The following is an 18,693-nucleotide window of genomic DNA, read 5'->3' on the forward strand; positions in this document are numbered from 1 at the left end:
CCTGTGCCTCAAGACACCTGTTTATTGGGGACACGACTCTGCAATAGGGATGACAGGAATCGTACCAAAAATAGCGACGTCTACAGGGCCCCTGATGGGGCTAGAAGGGTACAGTGCCCCCCACCCTCACCCCTTGTACAAAAATAAACTCTCACGCCTATGGACCAGCAAAGACTGGCAGAGTGGCTCCTCAACAGGGACACAAACCTTCTCTGCCAGCCCAGGGACCCCGTTCTTTGACCCTCACCTCTGCCACTTCTAAGGCACTGTGACTCCCTTGGGCTGGGTGGGTACCGCCAGCCCACCCTCCTACGCCCGCCGCCCCTTCCACCTCTGGTCCGCCTGGGGCTGGGATATGGGTCCCACGCTGCCCCCTGCTGGCTTCTCTACCCAACTACCTCTAGCGCTCCCCCGCTCCGGCGGGGTAAGCTCACTAAGCTAATTGCCCCTGAGGGCCCACTACCGTTCTTGCCCCCCCAGCCCTGCCTCTCCGGGTCTGGACAGCCCGGAGCCCTCCTCCCCTTCCTGCGAAGGACTGGGAGGGGTCTCTCCTGATGGTACTCGGGCATAGGGCGGGGACGCATCAGCCTGGTGTGGCCGGCGGCCCCTAGCCCGGCGGCTGTGGTGCACTTGAAGGTGCAAGGCCATGAGCTCTGGGGCTCCAGTGGCGAACGGGCAGAAGAGGCAGCGGTGGAGGGCACCCCCAGGCCCGGCCTCGCCTCCCGGCCCTGCCCGCAAGGACAGGTCCAGGGGTTCGGCCTCACCGCCTCGCCCGTTGCGCAGGGTCCTCCCAGGGCTGGCGGGCTTCCGACGGGACCCCGGCCCAGCACCGCTAGAAGGAGGCCGGGGACTTGAGGCGCCCTCCACCCAGGTCGCAGGCTGCGGAGACGGCTTGGCTCCAGATTGCGGGGCCGAACCCCGCTGGGAAGGAGGTGGTGGCTCCGGGGGTGGCCCGGGGCCGGCCCCGCTCCTCTGCTCCCGGTGGTGGCGCTGTAGGTGATACTTGAGCGAGCCGGACTGGGTGCCCGCGTAGTCGCAGTGCGGACACTTGTAGGGCCGCTCGCCTGGGGAGAGTGGGTGCGATAGGGTCACAGGGTCACGATGACTGCACGCACCCACCCGAATTTCGCCCAATTTACAGACCTCATTCTCAGAACCAAGAAAGGGCACTGCGTCTCCCACCCACTTTGACTTAATAAAGGAGCGTTTCCCAAGTGATCTCATCCAGCCAAACTGAAGGCTTCGGAACAAACTTCACCTCCTAGTGTTTCGGTAGCCCTCACCTTTCTGCCCGCCCCCAGTCCCCTCTCCACGCCGGAGGCTGCCTCCCTCACCTGTGTGCACTCGCAGATGCACTTTGAGGTGATGTGCTGAGCGGAAAGATTTTCCGCAGAAAGGACAATCCTTGCCGGTGGCGCCCCGGCCCCCTTCAGGCCGGGTCCCTCCAACCAACAGCCCATTCTCTTCTGCAACACATACATTAAGAGGAAGTCAGGGGGGCCCACACCCTGTCCAGGTGCCGCGCACCCACCCCACACCCACCCCATAGGGCTGCTTCCCCTCGGGGTCCAGGAGGAAACAGAAAGTCTGAGGGGTTAGATTTGTTGTGACTAAAGAGTTAAGTGTTCTCAAATGATGGCAAAGCCTCCAGGAAAACAAAACAAAACAAAACAAAACAAAAAAACTCAGGAGAAATTAAACGTAAGTTCTTTTAACAAGGAAGCTACGAGGGAGTGGCGGCGTAAGAGTCAGAGGAGGACGCGGCGTACCCGGAGAGCGGAGGGTACCTACATACCCTGCGTGGCGGTCGATCTTGCCTGGGCCCCAGCAGCAGAGGCAGAGTGCCCCGGTCCCTCACCCGGGCGCGGGTGCAGGGAAGCCAGAGAGCCCAGCGACCTGCCCCGGGCCCAGGTTTCCTCCTCGGCCTCCACCACCTCCTCTTCTTCCTCAGGCTCCTCCGCACGGTGCCGGCGAGCCCGGGCCGGGAGAGCAGAGGACAGCGGGCGGAAGCCTCCGAAGCTGCGGCCGGGCCCGGGCTCAGCACCCTCGCCGTTGGGCCGGCCCTCGCCAGCTCGCAGGCTCAGGTAGCCCAAGAGGCTCGGGGGCTCACGGCGCTCGGCCGGGGTGGGAGCCGGGGCCAAGAGGAGCGCTGGGCCCAACGGCTCATAGGCCAGCAGGCCGAGGTCAGGAGGCTGGGGGGCGCGGGCAGGCCCGGAGGCAGGCCCCGGGGCACGCAGTGGGCCCAGCTTGCTGGCGTGCACCTTCATGTGGTTCTTAAGGAACCAGGGCTCCTTGAAGCAGCGGCCGCACACCGGACACGCATGATCGAAGGAGGCCTTGTGCTTACGCATGTGGCCCTTGAGAAACCAAGACTGTGTAAAGCTCTGGCCGCACACTTGGCAGCGGAACTCCGGAGGCGCTGGGGGCTCCTCGGGAGCGGCAGGAGCTGGGGTCGGGGTTGCCTCACGTTCGGGCTCCGGCTCCGGCTCCGGCTGGGGGACTGATCTGGGTTCGGGCTGGGGTGGAGGCTGAGGCTGAGGCGGAGGCGCAGCGGAGGTGGCCGCCAGGGGACGCTCGGGAGCCCCGTGGGCCGTCAGGCTGTGGTGCAGCAGCTCCTCCTCCTGGCTGGAGCCGAAACTGCACAGGCCGCACTTCCAGGGCCTATGCAGGATGTGCAGGTGGCGTTCGCGCTCCGCCGAGGTGCGAAACTTGCCTTTGCAGTAGGGGCAACGGAAGGCGGAAGATGAAGGAGCCTGGGGCCGCGCCAGACCCTCAGTGGCAGGGGTGGCCTGCATGCCCCCTGAGCTTCGGGCTCTCCCCAGTCGGGCCTCGCGTAGTAGCGCGCGCTCTTCCAACTCCAGCAACAGGCGTGCAGCAGGACTACGTGGGCGCTCGGGCTGGTGTGTGCGCAGGTGCGAGCGCAGCAGAGCCCGCTGCGCCGCGCGGTGGCCGCAGTGAGGGCACTGGAAGGCCTGGGCGCCTGGGTGCGCCCGCAGGTGCAAAGCAAGGATAGAGTTGAAGCGGAAGCGCTTCCCGCATACAGGGCAGGGGAAGCGCCGTTCGCCTGCACGACTCTCAGACCAGCTCACCGCTCCCATCCCGAGCGACCCTGCGCTCACGGCTGGCCCGTTGGAGTATCGCTGCAGATCCAGCTCGCCGTCGAAAGCCGGCGGCGACGGCGCTGAGTGGCCGCTCGGGGCGCGGGGACGTGAGCCCTGTGGAGAAAGATCTGCGTAGAGCAAAGGGTGAAGGTAGAGCTGTAAAGGAAGCAAGGGCGTCGCCTCGAGGACCAGAAGGACAACACGAGGGAAGGTGGGCTGGGGCCTGAACTAGGAACACAGGGTGCTACTCACCTCGGGAAGATGGGGTGGGGGCAGGTGTATGGGAATCGAGATGTCAGGGCCAAGGAGTTAACTTCTAATAATGGGAGGTCAAAGAGAGAGAGAGGTAGGCAGGAGAGGGAGTATACAGTTGTAGGTACTTGTAGGTTGAAGCCAGAGCTTCACTCACCTCCATGGACCCCCTTCACATTCTTTGGTTCTGGGAAGTGCAGGGAAGAGGAGGAAAAGCTGCTAATGAAGGCAACAGGTGCTGTGGAGCTAAAGCAAGAGACAGATTTGGAGGAAAAGATGAGCCCTAGTTTTCAGCAGTAAAGTCACTCCCTACCCCCAGACTCTCAGCATTCTGTATTCCCAAAACCAATCCATTCTCCCTACTTGCTTCTTGAGGCACGAAGGGGCTGCTATACTCAAAAACTGTACCTCTTGATTTGCCAAGCCTACAAGCCTCCCAGATAATCCAGATTTCTTCCCCAAATTCTATATTTTAAATGCATGGTCCAGAACAACCACAGCTACCACCCCACCCCCTGGCGGTGGGGAAGACCATCACAATATGCCCCTCTCCCATGTAGGTTGGGCTATGCAGTGTGGTGAGCAAATGAGGTGGGCTTGCCATGCTCCCCATTTATCCAAGTGGGACCAGTTGCTCTGAGATCCCTAACTGAGCAGCCAGCCAAACATCCTTCCAGGTTCCACAGTGCTTCCTTCTGCCCTTACCCTGTCTTTCTGTCTTTCCCCCCTCATTCTCCCTCCCTCCGCCTGGATTCCTGATCCATTCATTTCCATTCATTACAGAGACTCATTCATGCATGGGAGAGAAACACCTCCCAGCAGCAGAGTCTGAAGACAGACAGAGGGGGAGGGGCATGAAGGGGGAGGGAGCCAGAGGGAGAGGGAATGAAGAGAGAGTTGGGGGAGGAGTGGAAGTTAAGGGGCACAGCTAGCCTGGGGAAGGGGCTAAAAACTGCAAATACCGTATAGGATTCATCCCCTTGTTTCAAACCTTGGAGCCTGCAGTATGATGGGGCATCTGAGCCCCTTTGTCCAGGGCTGTTCCGTGGCAGGCTTTCCTCCTCTCTGCAGGGGAGAGGCTCCCTCACACAAGAGGAGGATTACACTGGCTCTGAGCTCAAGAGGCTGGAGTGAGGGACGGGGGGCGGGGCTGGGCCATCTGCACAGATAGGGACTCAGCACATGCTCTGAGCAGGAAAGGGTTAAAATTCTCCAGGCTAAAATTCCCTAGGCCTGGGACTTGCAGAGCTCCAGTGCTGGGGAAGGAGAAGATCATTGAGAGGAAGAGGATAGGGGTTGGGGGGGGGCGGGTGCTGATCCTAAGCTGCAGAGGAGTTTAGCATGAGGACTTAGAAGAAACCCCAGAATCAAGATTCATGGAAACAGACCTGGGAGGATGACCAGAAGTCATCTAGTCTACCTTTCTGCCTCATATAGAATAGTATCTGGTCAAGGCTAAATGAATGTGGGTCTAACCTTTTTTTTTTTTTTTTTTTTTTTTTTTTGCCTAAGAAAGGATATTTGAGATATAAAGAACTTCCTTACAATAGGCATCACAAAACTGAAATGGGTTACTGAGAAAGAAAAAGATGCAAGCATTACTTTGCCTAAGGATCTTTAATAGAAAAGAACTGGGCCAGGAGTCAACCTGCCTGTCAGCAGAGAGAAAAGGCTCTGGAGGTCCAAGGCTTCTTTAATTTTTGACATTTAGTGGATGTGGTAAAACTCCATGAAGGGGCAGGTACCTGTTACATGTGGAATCTGGGCTACAGGATTATTATTAGCAGATGATTAATTAACAAAGTGTCCTTGTCCAAGGGTCACTAGACGACCTCCACTACCACTTAATATGTGTATTTCTGTAGCTTCAAATTAGGGCACCCACTCTCATCCTCTGGATCCTTTCCTGGGACTAAGAGCCTAGCCAGGCTTACTGAATAGTGTCACAAAAGGTGAATTAGAATAGGACTGAAGGGTACAAGGCTATTGTAGGCCTAGTCTGAACATTGATAACCCTACAACCTTTACTAAATCACTTAACCTCCCAGTTTACTCATCAGTAAAATAAGGGGATTGGACTAATTTATAGTGTTAGTCCCTTCCTGCTGGAAAAAAGTTTGTGATTCTAAGTCACAGGACTCTTTTGGACCCCAGAGAGATGTTAAAACAAATGGTCATCCCTTCAGTACCATGGAGAGTGCAGTGGGCTACCACAGAAGCCACTTGGGCCACCTCAGTACCATAGATAGAGCTATGAGGTGCTAGAGGGGCTGTTTGCCATTTTAGCATCGCAGATACAACACAGAAAAGCTAGAGCTTTTTTTTTCGTTCCTATCTGAAAACCATAGAAAAAAACCCAGTGGTACCAGAGGGATTATTTTGGCCTTTTAGATGTCACTGAAAATAGAAAGAGCTAATAGAAAATAGATGTAACTAGAAGAATTTTAATTAGCTATAAGGAGCATCCTGACAGTTACAGTTTGTACATCCTGGAATGAGTTACTGAGGCATCATATTTGGGTCCATCACATTCTGTTGCTCTCCTGGGGATTCCCGGAACATCCTGGTGTACAGCCAATCTGGTATATTCAGAGGAAGCAGATGGTGGAGGCGTGGGGCGGGGGGGCTGGGAATACTGCATGGTCATAGCTGACTAACCTATGGGCACATACTCTCATTCTGAGAAGATTCTAGGGCCCCTAAAACTGTCTGTAGGATAGCAAGCAAAATCTCTTAGGAAGCTGGCCTCATATCTGAGGCAAGAAGAGTCAGAAAAGGGCAAAGCTTCCTATCCCAAAACAAAACAACAATAAACCACTTTGCACATAGCAGTTTCCAGAACAGAAATAGAGTGATATACAAGAAGGCCCAAACTGAAGCTGAATTCCCCAGCACGGAAAGTTTCCCCAGAAGGTGGCCTAAAATCAACAAAACTCACTGAGATACCTTCTTAGGCCCAATGAAGATCTGAATCATCTCCATATCAAACCAGGTTCCAGACACCTGATCCCATGATTTTTTTCTCAGTAGGGGAAAGAACTGACAGGGACTGGGATACTTTGAACTGCCTTGGAACCGAGGTCATGCATATATTGCCCCTGGACAATAATCACAGAGTTTTCTATAGTCAGGCCTTAAACACCATCCTCGAGACTTGGCCAGACAGCAGCACTGACCTACTTTCCACCCCCACTGGGAATCAGGGGTTATCTTGCCCTTATTTGGATTCTATAAGGATGCGGGGCCAGGGATAGATATCAGAAACCTTTCAAAAGCAATAGGCCAATTATCCTTACATGCCGGGGGAGCTGGTAGGGAAGTGGGTGTGGACCACTAAACCTTACTCAGTAGAGAAGGATGGAATGCTTGGTGAAAAGACTTAGAAACAACAAGGACAGGTACATAGAAGTATTTGCTAAATGGACCACAAAGACTGTCCCTCAAGTCTTGTGATTCAAAAGTTTTTAGGGTCAAAGTGTAAGGAGCAAGGGTTCAGGACTTCTGGGGTCCAGTTGTAACTGCCTCTGGTCACCTCTAACACGATGGTTTTCCCTCTTGAGAATCCTACACCTCCCAAATCTGCTAACAATTATGATTACCACTGCACTAGATGGGGTTAAAAGGAAAGGGAGCTTCTAGGGCGGTCTACATTCAAAAGACTACCTTGATCATACAGACACACCAGTAGTTCACTTTTATGGTCTCCTCTCCATGGCCCTCTGAACCTCACTGCTCAGATAGCTCCTCCTAACCCGCTCCACTCTGCAGCTCACCAGCCTTTTTAGACTGAGATCTTGGTAAAGCCTCCTTCCCTCTGTCCTCACTCTCCTGAGTTAGGGACATGGAACCTCAGCCATGGACTTCAAAGGTACAGCAGGAGGCGAGAGGAAGGCACACCTGCTCACCTGCTGCCATCCCACCATGGGGAATCTTATCCCAGAGGCATGTCCTAACGCAACCCCGATTTTGATTTTGAAAGTTCTGGAAGACCTGGGTTTGGGAAAGAGGGGCATGTAGCCAGCCCTAAGTCCCTTTAAGTGGAGCTGACCCTAGAAAAGTCAGTCTTAGCACCCACGTGAGCCTCGGTCCTCAGACTGGGAGGTAGGGGCGATCGAGGGAGCCTCTGGGAAAATCCCCCTCCCAGAAATAGATTGCTAAGTAGGGTAGGACCTGCTATCCTGCCGGAGAGGTTTTTCCAGCAGCACCCCAGACCCCTCCCCAGGAAGATAAGCCAGAAGGATGATGGGGGGCAGGGTTGGGAGATAGGGAGGCCAAGGCTCAGCTACCCCCGGCCAGGAGAACAAAAGCTGAGTTACAGCCGCCTCCGCTGCTGCCGCGGGCCGAGCTCTTTGTGACACTTTGTTTGGGACGCAAAGAGGGAAGCACCCCCCATCCTTTCCCCTCCCCCGCCACCCCGTGCTCCCAGAGAGTTTGGGCTCCTTCCCCCTCCCCCACCAGCCCTACCTGGGCCGGGGATTGGGGGGTGCACATCCACTCAGGCTCGCGGCTCTGCCGCCCCTCACCCCCAGGTCCCTCGCGCCCTGCCTTCGGGCCCCTACAAAGACACCCGCTACCTCCCCCGCCACATCCCCCCCGTTGGCCCTTCATTTTGGTGTCTGCTCCCCCAGCTCTTCCACCTGGCCCCCCCTCCCTTGGGGCCCCCCAGCTCTCCAGGCTTCCGAGGCCGCCACCCCCACCCCGCCCCCCCAGGAGCTCTGGGCGAAGTTTGCTTGGGGCCGAGCCGGCGCCCCTCCCCCGCCCCCGCCCCCTGCACCTGCTCCGAGCCGGGCGCGCTGAGCGGGCCCCCCCTCCGGGAGGGGGGAGGGGGCCGGGGGCGGGGGCCGGGTGGCGGACGGGGGGGCCCGGGAGTGGGGGGAGCGGCTACTCACGAGCCCCGGGCGGGCGGCGGCGGAGCGGGCGGCGGCGGCGGCGGCGGCGGGCGGCGGGCGGCGGGCCGGCGGCGCGGGCGTCAGCGTTACGTGGGGCCGGGGGAGATGCGCCGGGCCCCGGCCCCCCCGCCCCCGGCCCGGCCCCCGCCCCCTCCCCGGTCCCCCGCCCCCGGCCCTGGCCCGCATTGTGTGCGGCGGGAGGCGGCCCGGCCATTAGCATGCGGGGGGCGGCGCGGCGGGGCTGGGAGCCGCGCGGGAGCCGGGCTCTGGCTCCGGGGACAGGGAGCTGGGGACCCCGGGAGCCGCGAGAGGCGGCCGCCAGGGGCGGGGTGCGGGCGGTTTGGAGACGGGGGGCGCTGTCGGAGGGAGGGAGGAAGGGAGGGAGCGGGGGTGGGGCGCACAGAGGATTCCAACAGGAGACTGGAAGAGATTTTGAAAGGTCATCTCGTCCTTCCCCCAGCCTCCAAGCAGCACTGCCCCTCCCTCCCTAAACCCGGACATACCAGGGAAGGAGTTGGCTCTGCCGCTCTTTCTGCCCCAACATGCACAGACTCGGGAAGTTCTTCCTGGGGTTTTATCTCAAAGCCTCTCCCTTACAATTTCTGTCTCTCTTTTGGGGGAGGAGGAGGGGCGATTATAGAGATAGTTAATGTCGGCCGTATAAGAAACATTATTAAAGTTACTCTTCGGTCCTTTCCGTTCTTGATAAACAATTCCTGCGCCTTCCTCTCGAATTCTATTTTCCATTCCTCAAGTCACTTTAATGGCTCTTCAATACAACAAATATTTACTGAGTGCTTACTAAGTGCCAGGCACTGGGCTCAGCGCTGTGAGGGATGAGAAAGAAGTGGTACCTTCCTTCCAGGCGATTGTAGTCTAGACTACAAACTGGTGAGTAGTATACTCAGATTTAGTCAATATTTACTGAATGCCTGTTCACCTATCTAATAGTATATAATCTTTCCAATAACCCTCTATAATTAAATTAGCCCCCATTTACAAGTAAGAAAAATGAGGCTTCAGGAAGTCTGTTTCCCCAGTGGCCTGCAGGCTCGGGGATCCTCAGTGCAAGCCCAACATCTCACATCGCCACCAAATAAAATCAATGCACGTGGGAATTGAGGAGGAGTAGACACACAGCAGTTTTCTGGATCTCTTTAAAACGTGACTCCCACTCCCCGGGAAAGAAAAGAGTAGATACAATGACCCGCCGATGTTGGCACAGCACTGATGGGGCAGGAGTGGCTTACAAAAAATCACTTGCCTCCTAGGACCCTGCCTCCCTCCTCGTACTAACTTCTAGAGTCTTCTGGCACAGTCTCCTCTTATCGTCAACAACAAGAAATAATAATAGTGATGATGATCATAGCCACTAACATTGAGCACTTGTGTACCAGGTACTGGGCTAAGCTCTCTTCCATGCTGGAAGCAACCCCTTGAGACTGGTATTATTAACTTCCTTTTATAGATAAGGGAACACAGAGATTAAGCAACTTGCCAAGGGCACCTAGGTAGATCTGGGATTTGTTTTGATCTATAGAGTATATTTGGGCCCAGCTGGTTCTGCTCCCGACTGTAGAAATGTGTCCCCAGCTTCCTTCTGAATAACACTTTTAGTGTACGGGCATCAGACTTATCAGTGTGACCTCATCAGCACCACTAATAGTTATTAAACACCCACCCTGAATCAACAACTCTTCACAGTCATATTGTTAGCCCCCTTTTATCAGTGAATAAACTGAGGTGCGAATAGGTAGAAAAACATATCTATCAGGACACACACAGTGGCCCACACCTGTAATCCCAGCAGTTTGGGAGGCCAAGCAGGGAGGATGGCTTGAGCCCAGGAGTTTGAGACCAGCTTAGGCAACATTGTGAGACGACCCTGTCTCTACAAAAAATTTAAAAATTAGCCAGGCATGGTGGCATGTGCCTGTGATCCCAGCTACTTGGGAGACTGAGGCAGGATGATTATTTGTGCCCAGAAGGTGTTGGCTACAGTGAGCCATGATCATGCCACTGCACTCCAGCCTGGGTGACAGTGAGCCCCTGTCTCAATAAAATAATAATAATAATAATAATAATAATAATAATAATAATAATAATGTATCCAAGATCACACAGATGGAGAAGCAGCAGAGCTAAGATTCCAGCTCAGGTCTGTCTGGCTATGAGGCACCTTCTCTCTCAAAAATATTAATTGTTGCAATAGCATCCTTCCCAAGACTCACTATTTGAGGACCATGAGATAGATAGATAGATAGATAGATAGATAGATAGATAGATAGATAATGTCCAGTTGCAGGTTATCATTGAATCAAAAACAATCCCCACCATAAACAGGGTCCCCCCCCATCCACTGAGTCAGTGTTCAGTTCAGAGTAAAACCTTCAAGAAAGAAGGAAGGGAGACTGTCCAGAAAGTGAGAGGCAAGAAAGCCACTGGAATTCAACCTTACCTGGTCTGGGGGCAAAGCTGCAAGTAGTAATGACAGGGGACCGATCCAGACAGAAAGTAGGATCTCTAGGGAAGGACAAATAATTTGAGGAGGAAGCCAAAGAAAGGAGTAAGATCATATGGAAATGAGGGGGAATTGAGGTCCAGAGTGATAGTGTCCATGGGGATGAGGTAAGTGAAACCAGAAAAGGAACCCAGGATGGGCAGAAATGAGGGTAATGAGAAATGGGAACAGAGTGAGGTCGGCCTAGACATCTTGTGGAGTGAACTGAGGCCGGTATCTACCCAGGGCCACTCCCTAGATCCTTAGGCCTTCATAGAAACCTTTGCCCCACCACACCCCATCCCTGACAGCCTTTCTCTGCCAGGACAAGTTTGTCGTCTGCTCTGAGCTATCAAGCCCCTTAGGAGACCTAGGACCCAGCTGGGTCCCATCCCTTTGGAGTAGCTGCTTCAGACTAGGTAGGTGTGAGGACCTGGACCTCAAATCCCTGGATATTGGGAGTGGGCAGAGGTGTAGCTGAAAGATACGTTGTTGCATGTCCTGTCTCCTAATAGACAGAACCTATAACACATTTTTCCCAGCCTAGGAAGCACCTAATTCTTGTGGGCAAAGGAGCCATGGAAGATAGAGCTGGTGAGCAAGAGCAGGAGAGACACAGCCTTCGTCTGGAAAAGCTACAACACTGGGCAAGGCACAGGCAGAGTGGGCACCTCTTGGTGCTAGCGGTGAGGCCAGGCTACCCCATCCCAGGTCTCAGCATGTCCACTTCTACCCAATTCAATTCCATCCATCCATCCATCCATGTTAAGTGAGCACCTACCATGTGCCAGAAACTGAGCTAGGTTCTGAATGGGAGGAGGGTAGAGGAAAACATAGAAATAAACAAGGCAAGACCCTTAATCTCCCAAGTAGCTTCCATCTTGTGGGGGAAAACATACAGGTAAGTAACTAAACTACAATATGAGGCAGAAAAAATTAAATGATACTTAATTTTTAATGATCACGTCCTTGCTCTGGGTTGACTGCTTTCCTCCACCCTGCATTCAATCCCATTTCCTGATCTCTAAAGAGGTAGGAGTTATGAGGAGGGAATCCCTGACAGTTCCTCCCCAATTACCCTACCCTTACCCCCAGGTGAGCCAGCTATGGCTGGCAGTGGTTGTGGTGCCCCTTGCTGTCTCAGTCGCCTGCCTGAACTCTGATTGTCACATGGCCACAGCGCTGCCTCTTGGGCCTGGAGCCTCAGTAAGACCCACCACAAGGGAGGGTGGAAGGTCCCAGGGCCCCTTCCTAACGGGACCAGAGCTCAACACTTGCCCTTCTCACCATTCAGGGTCTCCTCACTGGGACTGTCACTCTGGAGCTTCGCAGAGCACCCCGCCTCTGGAAGGTGAGAGGGAAGAAAACGCAGCACTGTCCTCCCACTCCCTAAAACAGACACCTACAACCCTCAGCCTAGGAAGTAAGTGGCTAAGTGTTGACTCATTCTCTCAGCTGTCACCACTGACTGGCCTCAATGACTGAGGAGGAAAGCAAAAAAGTTAGAGGGCTTATGGCCCTGTTTGGAGGCTGAGAAGCAGAAGCTGAGTTTTGTCTTCAGCTAGGCTGCAAGTGGGGATTGAGATTGGAATGACTCCCCTAGGCTGGGCAGGGCTGAGCTGGCTCACTGGCAGGTGCGGGCCATGATGATATTCAACACCTTCAACTTGATCTTGGGTTTCATCGTGGTGGTGGTCGAGGTGATGAAGACAGCCTTGGGGCCTGCCCCAACTGCCTCCTCCCAGGTACTGGTCAATGAAGGAGAAGGTGGGAGGATAAGGAGGCAAGAGGAGGTGGGAAGGGAAAAGGGCAGGGGCAAACAGGTGCGGGGTCCCTGCATTCTCAGCCCTGTCTACCTGCAGCATGCCGGCTTGCTGGTGCTGGAACTCAGTGCTGAGGCCTTCACCCTAGGGGGAGTGCTGGTCTCAGTGCACGCCCTATTCTTGCTGAGCCAGAGGAAACCAGGATGCTGCAGGAGCCAGAGTCTGCACTATCAAGAGCTGCAGGAGGTATGGGGGAAGGGAAGAAAGCACGAATAGCTAGCTGCCAACTAATTTTTCCACTGGCTATCCTGGTCAGTGGCACTTAAGGGAAAACAATGGGGCAGGAGAGAAAAGAAGAGGTCCTAGAATGAAACTGATTGGCTTTCTCTGGCTTTGAACATTTCTCCCCTAATGGTGGGTAAGAGGGAATTGGGAATCCAAATGATTGAGGTTAAAAGAGTGGGAAAGCATTAGGAAGCTGCCTAAATATTGGCAGGACTATGGGAAACAGGATAAAAAATTGGGCAGGAGGAAGCAGTTGTTTCTGTCTGGGGTTTCTCCTTTCTCACCTCTACAATTTGCTCACACCTGTCTCTGGTTTTCAGGGCTTCTCTGAGTTGGAAGAGGTTCCTGGTTTGGAGAATGGTCCCACGGTGGCCAGCACAGGAGCAAATGAGAGGGCGGGACAGCGGGAACAGACACGTGCTGCTCTCCTTCCACCCTGAGAGAATGCTCTCCAGACATTCCTGCATCCCACCCCACCAAACTCAGAAGCTTGCTGGGATCCTTCGAGTCCAATAGGAAGTCCGGGAGTGCCTTCAGTTTTCACTCAGAGCAGGCCCTTTTTTCGTTCCTTCCTTGTTAGGGGAAGATACACCTGGACGAGAATATATTCTCACCTCACCACCCTGAAAAGCTGCTTTCTCCCTTCCATCCATATCCTCTCTTCCTGTCACCTCCCCATACAGCTTCACATTTGCCTCATCGCACTTTTCTTTTCTGTCCACCTTTCATAATCCCATCCACTCCAAATCCCGGACCCTGCACACGCCAACTCCCTGAATCCAATTCAGGAGTGCCCCAGTTCCCCTTTCGATCCATCTCCTTTCTACTGTAGCGGAGACTACAAGTCCCAGGATGCCCCGCTAGCCCGTGACCGGCTAGGAAATAAAGAGCCTTCTCTCCGCGGTAGGGGCGCTGTTGGATGTGCTGAGTGACGCGAGGCGGGGAAGTCGGGGCCTAGCCTGGCGCTTTCTCGGACGCGACCACTGGCCCCGCGTTCGGGGAGGAGCCGGGCGGGCGGTCCTGCACTGGCGTGCCGCTCCCCCAGCCACTGCAATAGAGAGCTGGATCTGGGTCCCCAGCCCTGCGCTGGCAGCTTCAGAGACTGGCGAGGGCTCGGAGCTGACGCTTGGCAGAGCTGGGGCTTCCCAGATGCTGTCGCCGCACCCCCTCGCAGGAGGGCCCAGGTCCGAAGTCCTGAGACTTGGAGCGCGCGCGAGAAAGGGGTTGGAGATGATGAGTCAGAAGCGCGGGGCCTTTCTCGTCCCCTCCCCTAGGGCCTGGGCGCTGAAGATGGACAGGCTCGCTGGGCAGGCGGGTAGATAGGGCAGGCAGAGGGAGGGACGCTGCGACCCGCGTCTCTCCCTAACGCTTTCCCGCCTCTTGCGAGCACGCCGGTGTAACGAGCCCGCGCTGCCGCCACCCTTTATCTCCAACGCGGGAGCGGGACTGCGCAGGCTTGGCCTCTGGGCTGACCCGCCGACCTTTGATCTCGGCTGCGGTCGGGTTGCTGAAGTTCTGGCTGCGTTCACCCCCACCGTTGACGACCTTTGCAAGTGTGCAAAGATGACAGGCTCGCTTGGGCTTGGGAAAAGCCCGGGAGAACTGGGAGTCCCACTAGCAGCAGCAGCTGGGCAGCTTGCTGGCCGCTAGAAACTAGAAATTGACCACAGCTGGAGTACCAAGAGAACTCACCCCAAATTCACATAGTGCCCGGGATGGCTGCTCGCCTCACACTCATTTTTGTTCCCACTTGAGAAGGCTTCTTTCCCTAGAGAATGCTGCTTCTCCCGGCCTAGCCAGGGCCAGGCACCAGTGAGGATAGAGCGCGGCCTGGCTGCCTTGCCTTGACATTGCAGTGGCGTCCGCTGCAGCTCTTTTCTGTTTGTGACACCATGGAAGAGTGGTAATAATCTTCCTATGACAAGGTTAAGTGTGAGTACTAGTGGGTGGGGACAGTTCTGGGATCAGGCTCTGGAATGGAGAAAAGATCTAGGCCTTCTGCATTTCTTCCTCTCCCCCAGTCTAATTGCCAGAATAATGGAGAGCTCATGTGTGCAGGGCCGAGAAAACAATAATTTTCTTGAAAGTCAGAAGGTGGTGGTAGATGAGGAAGCTGAGGGAAGAAAATTAACAATTTGTTCTGTTTTCCAGGTTTTAGTGATGTGATCAGATTAGATATTGCATTCTAGTTCCAGAGAAGCTTGATGACCATGGAAATTAACCTCTATCAGTCAGATTAGGCTAGGCTCTGCTGTGGTAAATGCCAAAACCACAGTGGCTTAAAACCACAAAGGTTTATTTCTCATACTACGTGTCCAGAGTAGGCTGGCAAGGGGTTCTGTTCATTGCAAATGTTTCCTCCCAAGCTCATGGAGCGCCACCATTTTGAGATCCTACCCTGTCCCTATGAAGGTTAAGGTTACCCGCCCCGCCGCCCCCCCCCCCCCCCCCCCCCGCCTCAGAATGTGAAGTAAGCATGAAGAATTGTTCATGGACTCTTAAATGCTGCCCTGAAGTGATACATTCATGTCACTTCCACCCATGCAATGGCCAAAGCAAGTCATATAGCCACACCCAACTTAAGGAAGGCCAGAAGGGCAATGCCTGCAAGGAGAGGGGAAGCAGAAATACTTCATTAAAAGAAACATAGTTGGGCGGGCTCGGTGGTTCAGGCCTGTAATCCCAGCACTTTGGGAGACCAAGACGGGTGGATCACCTGAGGTCAGGAGTTCGAGACCAGCTTGACCAACATGGTGGCCGTGTCTATTAAAAATACAAAAATTAGGCCGGCATGGTGGTGGGTGCCTGTAATCCCAGCTACTCGGGAGTTTGAGGCAGGAGAATTGCTTGAACCCAGGAGGCAGAGGTTGCAGTGAGCCAAGATCGCACCACTGCACTCCAGCCTGGGAGACAAAGCGAGACTCTGTCTCAAAAAGAAAAAAAGAAATGGAATTAATAATTTGTGGTGATTTTTGAACAGCTTAGCAGTTGAAATTTATCTGTTCCAGCAGTTATGCCCATACCTACTTCTTTGGTTTGGTTTCATGAACCCCTAAGTTCTTACTAGAAATTTTTCCTCAAAAAAATAATAGGACTGGGACTCAGGAAACCTAGATTCTAATTTTGTTGCTTGGGCAAGTCAAACCTCTCTGAACTACATTTTGTGCACTTGGAGGTTATGGTAATAATATTTATTCTGTCTACCTTACTGGAGTATCAAGGCTAAAATAAAATCACACAAGGAAAAGTACTTTAAAACTATAAACCACTTCAGGGGTTGAAAATAAATTGCCTGCAGAGGTAAGAAGTAGTTTAAATGATAATTTCTTGAAACTCAAGAGCCAGTTCAGCTATAGTTCTTCAATCATCAGTCTGCATTAGATAAACATAGTAGGAATTCAGGTTTTGGATATATGTTACAGTTCATGTAGACCTTGCAAAGTCCAAGAGTCTTAGATTAAATATTAAATTCTTAAAACCTTTCTGATAAAACCTTTTTCATCATATCCCTCTAGGGCATTGGTTCTCAGAGAAAGGTCATTTTGTTCCCCAGAGGATATTTTGCAAGGTCTGGAGACATATTTGTTAGTCACAACTGAGGAGTGGGGGAGGAGGGAATATGTAACAATGGAAGGCGCAGTAGATGAGAAGTCAGATTTGGGATTTAGTTCCAGTGCTGCTAATGCCGCTTTCCTGTGCATTATCCTCTGCCAGCTGCAAGCAAAGACTATTTGAGACTTGTCCTGTGTTCCTCATTATTCCCCCTCCACACTGCCTATTGCCACAGTCCCGGGCTGCTCCACGACAGCGTTCTGCTTTGCTGCAGTGATTCCCAGCAACCACTGTATCTGCCTCTTTCTTCATCAGTTTGGCAGCCTCTGTGGAGGTCACTCATTTTACTTGAATGGGAACTTCACTGAAAGAAGAAACTGACAAGGTTTCTGCTGACGTCAGTTTTTAAAGACCGTGACCCCTATCTATTCTTTTAAACATTAAAGAAATCCAGTTCATGATATGTGGCTTCATATGCAGCTGTGGCACATTGGTGGTCGGGAAATTCTCCATGTGAATACATTTTACCCTCATTTCTTTGAAATTCTGTCATTTATTCTGGCTTTTAATACGTGATTATAGACAACTGACAGTATTTCACAAATGAACTCTTTTCCGTTTCTGAATCTGCCTTTTGGCAAGATGGCTCAGGTTTTGTGTCCAGGGATGTGTCCTCTGCTGCCATCTCGTGGCCTCTTGGCTGCCCAGGTTGAGGTCTCACAAAGTGCCTTTCCTAAGGTAATGGCATTTGGCAGTGGCTTAGTTGGGGAAACACTCTCCTCTCCATGGTGTGGGGCGCTCCCCAAGTTCCTCCTCTGCAATGGGCCCCTGAGGGCAGCAGCACACTCGGCCTGGCTGGAAACCTGGGCCTCACAATGAGGCAGGAGGCGGAGGGCCCCTCCTGGTCTTCTGCAAGCCCTTGGGCCTCTGTGTCTGTTATGCAGTCCTGGCCAGGAGCCACCAAATTCAGTGAACCCAACTACCCAGGGGTAATTGAAGCTGACCGCGCCTGCTCGGCCTGAAGAATGCAGTCTCTTGCCCCTTGCCACCTGGGACTGGGATGCTCTTAATTTCAGTAAGAAATGAAGAGTCTCCCATCAGGTTTCTGGATTCTAGGCCCACACAAAATGGGTCTAGACAAGAAAACAGAAGGGTGTGTTGCTCTGCGTCCACACCCTTCATCCTGGCGGGCCCAGCCAGTGCTGCCTCAAATTTGACATTTGATTAATGGACTGGCGGGACAGTGGCAGTGGTGTTCTCGCTGAGTCACTGTGTTTCCTATAAATATGACAGGATCTATGTACTACAGTGATCAGAGGTCCATCTCCAGGGAACTGGGAATGTGAGATACTGCCCTGACCTGGGCTGCTGCTGTTGGTGACTAAGCAGTGAGCACAGGAGGGAAGGCAGGAAAATGTTTTTAGTTGCTATTTTTTTCATTGTGATAACATGTATGTATATACACACACACACACACACACACATATGTATATATATAAACTATATATATACCTATATAGTTAAAATCTTCCCATTGCTAACAAATTCATACAACTTTCCCCTAGTTGTTAGCCCCCTCTCCTGACTCCACCCAGCTCCCATAACCCCTAATCCCAGCCTTCTCAAAAAAAAAGGAGGAAGAGAGAAGGAGGGGAAGGAGAAAGGAAAGGAGGAGGAGGTGGAAGAAGAAGGAGACTGCTTTTGGTGTTTGCTTTAACCTGATGTCCCCATTATAATAATTCAGAAGGAAAGGCCTGCTCATATAATTTCCTAGGGCCTCAGGCCAGAGACAGCCATACTTACAGGTAAATTGCTACTAGGCTGGCTTGTCCTTAAAATTCAGATGCCATTTACTATCATCTTCTGTTTCTTTTATGTTTTTCCTTGTTTGCCTATTTTTTTTTCTGACTTATTTCATTTATATTTTGTGTTGCCTATTTTTCTTGGTTCCACTTAGCATCTGAATCTTTGGTTTATTTTTCTTATCAGTATCTTTTCCTAATTTCTGTCCAGAGTTAATGAATTTTCTTTGTGGATTCTTGACAGTTTTCCCTTGCCATCCATAAAGTTTTCTTGCTTTTACCCAAGTCCAAACTACTAAAATATAATTTTATTTGCTTTGCCTCGTTATATGCTCTCTTTATATATAAAGAAAATGCTATGTGCTCGCTCTTATTCCTTTTTGGAGAGAGGGTCTGGCTCTGTTGCCCCAGGCTGGAGTGCAGTAGCGCGACCTTGGCTCACAACCTCCGCGTCCTGGGCTCAAGCCATCTTCCCACTTCAGCCTCCCAAGTAGCTGGGACTACAGATGTATGCCACTACATCTGGTTAATTTTTGTATTTTTTGTAGA

General features: G+C 52.9%; 2 protein-coding genes and 1 pseudogene across 10 annotated transcripts; 1 reads left to right on the forward strand and 2 right to left on the reverse strand.

Annotated features, from left to right (window-relative positions):
- ZNF219 (zinc finger protein 219) lies at positions 1-14,694 on the reverse strand. Of its 9 annotated transcripts, XM_063792784.1 has the most exons (6): positions 14,483-14,669; positions 13,075-13,382; positions 3,511-3,599; positions 1,796-3,215; positions 1,335-1,466; positions 1-1,064 (listed from the first exon to the last, which is right to left on the reverse strand). In XM_063792784.1, the coding sequence occupies exons 3-6, from the start codon at positions 3,514-3,516 to the stop codon at positions 460-462; spliced, it is 2,163 nt and encodes a 720-aa protein (XP_063648854.1). In that variant the 5' UTR covers positions 3,517-3,599; positions 13,075-13,382; positions 14,483-14,669; the 3' UTR covers positions 1-459. The 9 variants fall into 9 exon arrangements, with proteins under 9 accessions (XP_063648854.1, XP_063648855.1, XP_009425698.2 ...); XM_063792785.1 differs by lacking the exon at positions 13,075-13,382 and having other exon boundaries at positions 14,483-14,694; XM_009427423.5 differs by lacking the exon at positions 14,483-14,669 and having other exon boundaries at positions 13,075-13,823.
- On the forward strand, positions 8,772-13,696 carry TMEM253 (transmembrane protein 253). Its single transcript, NM_001246441.1, is given in 8 exon segments — positions 8,772-9,133; positions 11,054-11,161; positions 11,285-11,428; positions 11,838-11,948; positions 12,037-12,093; positions 12,377-12,487; positions 12,605-12,751; positions 13,111-13,696. Coding segments are annotated over 6 exon segments (654 nt in total). The 5' UTR covers positions 8,772-9,133; positions 11,054-11,161; positions 11,285-11,320; the 3' UTR covers positions 13,231-13,696.
- LOC104001964 (cytoskeleton-associated protein 2-like) overlaps positions 13,886-18,693 on the reverse strand; it is a 17,267-nt pseudogene continuing 12,459 nt past the window's right edge.

Source organism: Pan troglodytes, chromosome 15 (assembly GCF_028858775.2).
Source record: "Pan troglodytes isolate AG18354 chromosome 15, NHGRI_mPanTro3-v2.0_pri, whole genome shotgun sequence".
Lineage (NCBI taxonomy): Eukaryota > Metazoa > Chordata > Mammalia > Primates > Hominidae > Pan > Pan troglodytes.